General features: G+C 43.3%; 1 protein-coding gene across 11 annotated transcripts in view; it reads left to right on the top strand.

Moving 5' to 3' along the window:
* The window catches only part of pcm1 (pericentriolar material 1), a 25,269-nt gene extending 16,242 nt beyond the window's left edge, over window positions 1–9,027 (top strand). For 4 of the 11 annotated variants that reach the window (XM_027134778.2, XM_027134784.2, XM_027134776.2 and 1 more), the window contains 23 exons: window positions 73–270; window positions 386–593; window positions 747–892; window positions 993–1,156; window positions 1,422–1,590; window positions 1,681–1,931; window positions 2,075–2,257; window positions 2,476–2,535; window positions 2,800–2,972; window positions 3,074–3,172; window positions 3,388–3,520; window positions 3,905–4,138; window positions 4,334–4,422; window positions 4,541–4,675; window positions 4,785–4,970; window positions 5,125–5,181; window positions 5,293–5,428; window positions 6,337–6,485; window positions 7,179–7,251; window positions 7,360–7,556; window positions 7,672–7,764; window positions 8,087–8,210; window positions 8,334–9,027. In XM_027134778.2, the coding sequence (XP_026990579.1) occupies window positions 73–270; window positions 386–593; window positions 747–892; window positions 993–1,156; window positions 1,422–1,590; window positions 1,681–1,931; window positions 2,075–2,257; window positions 2,476–2,535; window positions 2,800–2,972; window positions 3,074–3,172; window positions 3,388–3,520; window positions 3,905–4,138; window positions 4,334–4,422; window positions 4,541–4,675; window positions 4,785–4,970; window positions 5,125–5,181; window positions 5,293–5,428; window positions 6,337–6,485; window positions 7,179–7,251; window positions 7,360–7,556; window positions 7,672–7,764; window positions 8,087–8,210; window positions 8,334–8,359 (3,283 nt within the window). In that variant the 3' untranslated portion in view covers window positions 8,360–9,027. The remainder of the gene's footprint in view (window positions 1–72; window positions 271–385; window positions 594–746; window positions 893–992; window positions 1,157–1,421; window positions 1,591–1,680; window positions 1,932–2,074; window positions 2,258–2,475; window positions 2,536–2,799; window positions 2,973–3,073; window positions 3,173–3,387; window positions 3,521–3,904; window positions 4,139–4,333; window positions 4,423–4,540; window positions 4,676–4,784; window positions 4,971–5,124; window positions 5,182–5,292; window positions 5,429–6,336; window positions 6,486–7,178; window positions 7,252–7,359; window positions 7,557–7,671; window positions 7,765–8,086; window positions 8,211–8,333) is intronic. The other 7 variants (XM_027134781.2, XM_027134786.2, XR_003438819.2 and 4 more) reach the window with 6 other exon arrangements.
* Window positions 9,028–9,603: the final 576 nt, after the last annotated feature.

The raw sequence follows: 9,603 nt of genomic DNA, 5'->3' as shown, positions 1-9,603 counted from the left end.
GGTTTCAGTCTTGAGGTTTTATTCTCTGTTTCACACACGGCTGTAATAAACTGTGTGTGGATGTTTTGTCAGAACCATGGCAACGTGGGGCGGCTCCACGCAGTGTCCACTGGGTGAGGAGGAGGATGAAGAAGAAGAAGATGATTACCAATCTGAGATTGGTGCGCAAGAAGATGAGGATGAAGAAGAGGGAGCAGAGTCGAGCTCCACTGATGAACCACACTCATACTCTAACAGGAAGCCCAGCAGCAGTGGCAAGAACAGGGACAGGTGTGTGTACATACACATATACACACACACACACACGCACACGCTTTTCAAAGTGTTTTTTGCCTGCTGATTGTTTTGTGTGTTTTAAACAATGAGACACTCTGTTCACTGATAGTGTAAAGCGTTCATCTCCACGTTGCACTCAGCCTTGTACCAATCCCAGAGGGGCAAAGAGGCAGGAAAACCTGCGCTGGGCTGCTGACCTGTCAGTCACAGAGAGTGCTACACACACACAGACACACTGGCAGGAGCAGACCACACACCTGCAGAGACAGCTGGACTTCAGCACAGCCATGTGTCAGATGCTGCTGCAGGACCAGCAGGTACACACACACACACACACACACACACACACACACACACACAAGATTTACATTCAGCTGGAAAGATTTTGTGGCTTGGTGTTTGTGTGTTTTTTTTTTTTTTTTTCCACGCTCTTAAAAATGTTCTCTTTCCCTTTGTGTCTGTTTGTGAAGACTCTTTCATGCATGTTGCAGTCCATGTTGACGACACCGTGTAACATGTTGCCAAATAACCTGGGTGCACCGCAGGTTCCCATCATCATGCACCAGCTCAACCACTGTTACACACAACTCGCCTGGCAACAGAACAACATCAATAGGTTTAAACACATTCATACACAGTCCAGTCCACACCTTGTTCAGTGGAGCATTCAGGCTGCTCCTCCTTCATTGTAACTGATGGCTGATTATCTTGTGCAGGTTGAAGCAAACACTCAATGACCTCCTTCGACAGCAAGAGCAGCCATCCTCGGGGCAACAGCAGCATCAGAACACTGGGCAGGATTCAGTCTCACCCTCACCATTCCTACCCTTCCCTCCTATCAACACGCTTAACATGAACAACTTTTCCCCTCTCATCACCGGTCAGTAACACACACAAACTGACACTGTATTCTTTACTAAAGATTTGCTTCTTAATGTCGAGAGAAGAACTGGTGAAGATCCTGACAACACAAATACGTTATGATGTGTGATTACAGCTGGTTACAGCAGGAGCTTTGTTTAGATCGGTTGGATTGACATTAAGGGAAATGGCTGTCTGACTGCTTACAGTGACGTAACAGTTTGGTTATTGGGACTGTGTTTAGTTGGTCAATAGCATTCTCCCTTTATCTTGTCATTTTTTAGGCTTTAATCTCTCTCCCATGTTCCCACCTATGGACTCAGAGGTGCAGCAGGCATCAGGAGCTCAGGCCAGCTCAGATCAGCAACCCGACCCCAACATGTCCCTAAAAACAGAGTACATGAGCTTCCCACCTCCGCTACAGAGGACCCCCCTTAACAACGCACATACACGGTACTTAGTGTCTATGAAATCTCTGATTTACTCACAAAGATTTCCTTTAATAACACGCTTCCTTCTCTCTGTATTACTTGTCTCTCTCAGCTCACAAGATGACTCTAAAAACTCCAGCTGGCTGAACTCCTCCCTGAACAGGTCATGTGACAAACAAGGCAGTGACCGAGGGCGGTCGGACTCCCATGATTCCCTGAGCAGCGTGCCTGACCGTATCGACCCCTCCACCATCACAAAGAGCTTCAGACCTGGACGCAAAGCCTCTGCTCAGGCCAGCCTTGCATCCAGAGACAAAACACCAAAGAACCGACGCTGGAGGGCCAAGAACCACAACAACACTGGTGAGGATCAGATAAAACACTCAAACACCATCAAAATATAAATGTTTAACATGAATGTGTTTTGTACTTGTGTTTCTTCCTTAAAAATGTTTTGTATTTAAATAAACTCAGTGTTTCTGAAGGTTCACTCTCCTCCCGAACAGGTTTGGACAGTGACAGTGTTTCGAGTGCCTCAGAGCTTAATCATGAGCAGGAAAAGGGGAGGGAGAGAGGACGAGAGCGCTCGGCTCAGCCAAGGCCGCGAGATTCAAACCAGAGCCTCCTGGATAAACTTACCCAGGAGAAACTGGACAGCAAGACCAAGAAGCACAATGACCTCTCCTCAGGTCCGTCTACACTTCGGCTGTTCTCTTCGGCTGTTTTTTACACATCGCTGGGAGATGCTGAGCAGCTGCCAAGATTTAAATCACAGAATTTAGATAAATACACTGTTCTGTATCATTGTGTTATTCATCCCGAGCCAGTTTACATTATTTTCCCCACCTTTTTCCGTTGTGTGTGTTTGTGTGTATGCTTCATTTTTGGTTTTTAATGTGTCTCACAGCAGCGTATGCATGGAGAACCCCCTTTCTCTCTAACCAAATTGCATGCACCGAAGCTCCAGGTAAACTAAACCCCGCTTTCTGCTATTAGCTCATTTTTTTTGCAATATGGCACTTTACATGCACTTAACATCATTCATTCATGGCTTAATACTGTGTAACAATGTAGAGTAATTCTTTGTTGTGGATTTAAAGGCCTTGAGACTGAAGGGCAAAGACACCGGGCCTCCTTCACTAAAATAAATTATAGAAGAATTTTCTTGGTTTAATTCCTTTATCACACTTCTTTCAACATTAGATGGTTGACCGTGTGTGTGTGTGTCTAGATGGCAGCAGTGACTTCTCCCTGTTTGAGGCTCTGAGGGAGACGATCTACTCAGAAGTGGCCACTCTGATCTCACAGAACGAGTCTCGTCCACACTTCCTCATTGAGCTCTTCCATGAGCTGCAGCTTCTCAACACGGACTACCTTCGCCAGAGGGCACTCTTCTCACTTCAGGTGTGTGTGTGTCTGTGTGTGTGAAGTGGTTGCTGTTTAGAACATTGACTGAGAATGTGTGTAATAGTTTTAAATGGTGTTATGAACTTTTTCTTCTTTAGGACATTGTAACCAGGCACCTGACTGAGAAGAGTGTTGCAGAGGAGCCGGGGTCACAGTCTGAGCTCACTCCTAGTGAGAGTCTTGTTACTACAGACAATGTGAGCTATACACACACACACACGCATGCACACACACACACACTCACATCACACACACACACACACACACTCACATCACACACACACACACACACACACACACACAGACGGTGAAGCTCTCACTTATCTCACTTACTTCTCATATTTATTTTGTTTTTTTTTTGTTGCTTCAGTAAGATACATTTATTTTAAATCCTCTGTGTGATGTCATTCAGGACGTATCTGAGAAAGACATGAGGGTGAAAATCCGCTCTCGAAGAAAGAGAGCTGTGGAGGGAGATTCTGTGGACAGTGAGAGCTTGTTGTCCATGTCCTCGAACCTGGAGCCATTTGCCAGCGATGACCTGGGTAAGCACGCTGCAGCTCTGACTTTCTTAGTTAAATTAACTGGTAGATTATTTGTGTGATTTAATCACTGTGTGGTGTAAAGATCCACAGTTTAGTGAATAGAACAAAATACAATGAACACAGTTCACATATGTATTAACATATAATAATAATAATAATAAACATCAGGAGTAACTAATTATAAGTCATTGGGGGAGGTGATGCTGGTTCATGGGGGTGTGTGTGCTGCTTTGGGTTTGTCCTGCTTTAATCTTCACCTCATTTTTCTTTTTCTTTTTTTCTTTTCATTTTTTATCAGAAAATTTACTCATAATTCTTGTTCTCTTCTTGTTTTTTCTTTTTCCCCATTCCTTTAAATCTCTCTCTCTCTCTCGTTATATGTAGGTAACACAGTGATTCATTTAGATAAAGCTCTGGTGAGAATGCGGGAGTTTGAGCGTATGAAACTAAAGGCTGGGTTTCCTCCTCCTCCTCCACTTCCTCCTCCTCCTCCTGCTCCTGCTTCTGCTGCTGCCACTGCTTCTGTGTCTACGGGACCCCCTGTCTCTAATTCTGAGCTCTCAGCTGTTACTGCTGCTGCTGCCACTGGTGCTGGTGGTCATCCATCTGCTAATGAAGGTACTGCAGCGTGTACACCCTTCATCCACACGCAATACCGTCCTCAACACTCAGGGCTTAGGCGGACACACTGACCTCTGGGACTGAGAATATTTCATCCAAGTCAGACATCAGATGGAGTTTTTATAGTATGATTATTATATTAAAAGCTTTTGAGTTGATTTGCTTGCTAATTGTGTGTGTGTGTGTGTGTAGGTCAGGACATGCGCTGCCCTCAGATTGACACACAGCAGTTGGATAGACAGATCAAAGCCATCATGACAGAAGTCATCCCCTTCCTGAAGGTAAGAGCACTTCCTGTAGAGAATTTAACATGAGTTCAGGTTTACCACATTTAGTATGAGTAATGCACACCAAATGTAATACCATAAACGCTAATGTGTGTGTCTGTGTATGTGACAGGAGCACATGGGTGAGGTTTGTTCTCCACGTATTCTGACGTTAGTTAGGCGCATGGTCCTGACACTGATTCAGCAAAACGATGACAGTCGAGAGTTCATGCGATTCTTCCACAAACAACTAGGAGGAATCCTACAGGTACACAAACCATTCTGTCCTGGGTTCATGTTTAAACAGTTACTATTACTAGTACATCAGGTAGTACATTATTGATGTTTATCTTGTGTGTGTGTGTGTGTGTACACAGGAGTCCCTGAGTAAGTTTGTCGGCCGAACGCTGCAGGACTGTGGTGAGGATCTGCTGGTGGACGTCTCTGAGATCCTCTTTAATGAACTTGCCTTTTTCAGGCTCATGCAAGACCTTGACCAGAACAAACACCGCCCTAAGAGACATACACAGACCACGCCCACTAAGCACACCCCCCCCAATGAGGTACTGTGCGTGTGTTTACTGGAAATATATTTATTTTATAAATAATATAAAATACATGTTTAATGTGTTATTAGAAATGTTTTTATATTGTGCTATCTAGTGATTGAATTTTTCCTGATAATGGCACTAAGTCAGGTTTGTTTTTGTCCATTAGGGGAAGAAGTGTGAAGGAGAAAAGACCTTCTCACCTTCTTATTTTGATGAGGATAAAGTGAGTCGGCGCTGAACTCTAATGGCTCTTTGTGAATTATTATTGTGTTCTAATGAGCTCTCGCTGTCACTTGTGTTTTATACGTAACGTTTGTGTGTGTTAATGTTGTAGGACAGGGACGAGACGGAGCAGGGAAGGACAAGTCTCTGTCTCAACGGAGAGAGAGAACAAACAGATGAAAAACTGAGCAGGGACGTCTCGGAGGAGGAAGACGAAGAGGAAGGAGACGGACTGCCACTGTCTATAAGTGCGTTTATCTGACACGGCCTCATCCACCGATTTGTGTTCAAGATTAAAAAGAAATTAATTACAGTATTTTCTGCACCATAAGGTGCACCGGATCATAAGGCGCAGTCTCAATTACGGGGTCTATTTCTGTACTTAACCCATACATAAAGCGCGCCGTATTATAAGGCGCATGCAAAAACATACGCTCTACAAAAAAGGTAACAAGCAAAACAGTGAGTTTAGTTGAACTTTATTCTACTATTTAACAACATACACATTATTTTTTAATCAATCTTCTCCCACAAATCCATCAAAGTCCTCATCTACTGTGTCTTCTTAACTTGGAGCAGTTCATTTTCTTGCTTCCTCCATTTCCGAACCATAGAGTCATTGATGTTGAATTATTTCACAGCTGCTCTATTCCCATTTACAACTGTGTAACTGATAGCCTGTAGTTTGAATTGTGCCTCATAAGTGTCAAATTTTTATTGGCGGATGGCAAACCAACTTAAGGTGCATTTACCGCCACCTACTGGACTGGAGTGTGGAGCGCATAATGGTTAGGAAGAAACAAATGTTGTTTTGCAACATACCGGTAGTTATACCTACCAGAGGCGTGGCATTGCTGCCAGCGTACGTAGTGTATGTATTACGTCCCTGTGTCAGGGGGAAACGGTCCGACAGTCAATCAAGCGGAGTGCTTACCAAATTCGCACAACAACTTTTTTACAGATTTTGGAACTCGGTGCACACATAAGGCGCAACGGATTATTAGGCGCACGGCCGATTTTTTGAGAAAATTTAAGGCTCTTAGGTGTGCCTTATAGTGCGGAAAATACTGTAACCAGAACATTTGTCTCTGGTCATTTGATCTCTTAGTGTTGTTTGCTTAGTGATACTTCATTTCCTGTGCCTGTATGTCTTAAGGCTTGTCCAAAGCAGAGACACAGGCACTGAATAACTACGGCAGCGGTGAGGATGAGAATGAGGTCGAGGAGGTTGAGGAGTTTGAGGCTGGATCTGTAGAAGTTCAGACATCCCTGCAGGACTCAGACAACACCGCTGAACCCTCACAGGTGTGTGTGTAATTTATAAATGTGCACAACTTCGTACTATACTTCCACATTGGAGTCTATAGAAAGCTTTTTACACTTTTTAGGATTTATTTTCATGCAAGAAATTTAGCAGACTGTTTAAAGTCTCCTGTATTTTCACATCACTTTCGGTTTCCACCATTCGAGCTGTAAATAAACAGCTTTTCTCTTTTGTTCAGCCATCATTTCTCCGATTTTGGTGGTTTATTTTGGCACTGAACTGAATGTGAGGCTGAATCTCAGCATTTATGTATAGATACAAGAATTGCCGCACATGTTCACCAACGTGACCTGCAGTTAACAAATAAGATTCGACCCAATATTTTAATTTTATATATTGTTTATTTCCTTAGGAACAAGCCACAGTGGTCCCAATGATTTCTGGTCTATAGACTGGGGCCTGAATGTTCTTGTCCCTGCTTAATAGCTGCTTGTATTATTTATGTTTTCTTTATTTTGACTCTATTAAAATATCAGAGCTTCTCCAAGTGTTTCCTCCTCCTTTGAATGCTGGAGTAATGTCTCACTGAACGCATAATCGTGTTGATTTCCTGTTGTCATGGTGATGGTTCCCATCCTCAGTCTCTTGTTTGATTGTTTAAGGTTCTTGTGGTTCCTGCTTGAGACAGGTCTTGTTTATGAGTATTATATTCAATGTAAAACTTTGTGTTGCAGTGTAACAGAGTTTTACTGAATGTAGCTGCACAGGAGACCAAGTCAGACCACGAGAGCACTGAAAGTACTGAAGGTGTGTGTGTGTTTTCTAAACGTCTTTCCTTTTATCCACACTACATGTGTAATATTATATTTACTATACTGTGAGACTAACCATGAGCCACTTCCTGTTATAATTCAGTGCTCTGTACACCTGCAGTGAAGAGCTCTAATTCAGAGTTTATGGAGTTGATGGAGGACGAGCGAGATGCTGGAGCTGAGCACACACAGAGCAAGGACGAGTCTGCTGTCTCCGTCACTCTGCCTTCAGATGAAAGTCCTCATGACTCCACCACAGCAAGCCCTCAGACTGACTCGCCCGTTCTAGTTAACGCAGATGTATGGATGCGCACACACACACGCACACACACGCACTCCGCTAGCCACTGACTGTGCTTTAATTATATTGTACATTATGGGTGAAGGTGCGTGTGTCTGTGTGTTTATCTCTCAGGAGGTCGGGTCTGGAAACACTAGTCAGAAATCTGATGAGGAGGATTTCGTCAAGGTTGAAGACGTCCCGATGCAGCTGGCGGTGATGTGTGAGGTGTGTGTGGTTTAAAAAAATCCTGCTTACTGCACTTCTGTGTAAATAAAGAAATAATATTGATGTGTGTGTGTGTGTCTCTGTGTGTGTGTGTGTCTCTGTGTGTGTGTGTGTCTCTGTGTGTGTGTGTGTCTCTGTGTGTGTGTGTGTCTCTGTGTGTGTGTGTGTGTTTCTGTGTGTGTGTGTGTTTCTGTGTGTGTGTGTGTCTCTGTGTGTGTGTGTGTGTCTCTGTGTGTGTGTCTCTGTGTGTGTGTGTCTCTGTGTGTGTGTGTGTGTGTGTCTGTGTGTGTGTGTGTGTCTCTTTGTGTGTGTGTGTGTGTAGGAGGAGCTGTGTAAGCAGATCTTAGAGGAACAGAGGAACAATAATCTGACCAGTGAGATCCTGAACGGAAACACAGAGGAGCAGAATGGACTTGTAGGCAATGCAGAAGCACTCAAAGAGCCTGGTATCCCTACACAACCCTACACAACTCCACACAACTCCTCTACACACACACACACACACACACACACACCTTGTGTGGTACAATTTTCTAACCCAGGCCTGTTTTACTGTGTTGTTTCTGTAGAAACCATTGGAGCCCAGAGCGCATGAAGATTTAATCACGACATCCTGACACTACAGCATCCTGTTTATCTTACTGTACATTTATTTTATATTGAAGTGATTTTAAATCGCAACGAATAAGTAATTACATCACTCACGTGTGCAACTCGCGTGTTCCTGTCCAGCCTGAGCCTCACTGACGTCTCAGTGCTGTTTATTTATCTGCAGTTAACCTGAAGGTTTGTTTGAGATGAAACTGTAAATCGACGCCTGTCTGCTTCTTAAAGCTGAGCCTCACACTGGAAACTTTCAGCGACGTATTTGCTGTTTTTCAATTCGTTCGTCGTTTCTCTCTCTCTCTCGCCTTCCGAAAGGTCTCCTCTTCCTCCTTATGCACTTTGTGGCCCAGAAACAGATTAGAGGTTAAAGTATCTCACAAATTGGGTATTTGACATCATCAGCTAATTTAAGACGCTTCATTAGGGGCGGAATCGTGAGTGTTGATTTCCTCCTTTCTTTCCTCCCTCCACCAGGGTGTCTTTCTGCCTTAATGTCTTCTTTTAATGCTTTTTCCCGGTTTTCCTCATTTTAGCTTTTAATTTTTCCCTCGGTTTAAATGCTCGGTACTCGGAATCTGTTTTTGTCGGGTTTAAAAATGTTAGTGTTGGTTTTAAGATGTTAACAAATAAAACAAATTTTTACTTTCTCCCTTAAAATCTTGTTACAGGTGCCTTTATTTGTGTCTTATCTTCACTGCTCTTGTCATCTTCTGGGGTTTATTATAACTCAGAAATTCCCCTAGAAAGGAACACAAACATCTGCATTTCACGTAATTTAAAGCACAAATAAATAAATAAGTAAAGAGCCGAACTCTTCAAAAAGAGGTGTCGAGGAAATCTATAACTATCAAGTCAAATATATAAATATGGAGTTGAATTGGTCCAATAAGAATAAAATGCAGTAACATCTAATGACGCTGTTGTGCTTTTACTTTGATTAATGTAAACGTTTTCCTTCAGCAGTAGGTCAATGTGTTAGAGAAAGATCCACACACTAACATCTGCATCTGCTCATCCATCTAAATATCTCCTGAACGTTATAAACCTCAGAACGAGGAGAAGTGATTTAGTGACTGACTGAGACTTTAATCTCACAGCCTGCTGATCTCATGTCAGTAAAGCATCCGGGGAGCGTCATTAATGACAGATCAGAGGAGAACATCCAGAGCTGAATGGAAGACCACGATCACTCAAATCAACAAAGGTGAGCAGGATCCAGGCAGCTGAGGGCAG

This window comes from Tachysurus fulvidraco, chromosome 7, assembly GCF_022655615.1.
Source record: "Tachysurus fulvidraco isolate hzauxx_2018 chromosome 7, HZAU_PFXX_2.0, whole genome shotgun sequence".
Classification (NCBI taxonomy): domain Eukaryota; kingdom Metazoa; phylum Chordata; class Actinopteri; order Siluriformes; family Bagridae; genus Tachysurus; species Tachysurus fulvidraco.
The sequence above is the reverse complement of the archived record's forward strand: the minus strand, read 5'-3'. Positions and strand labels throughout refer to the sequence as shown.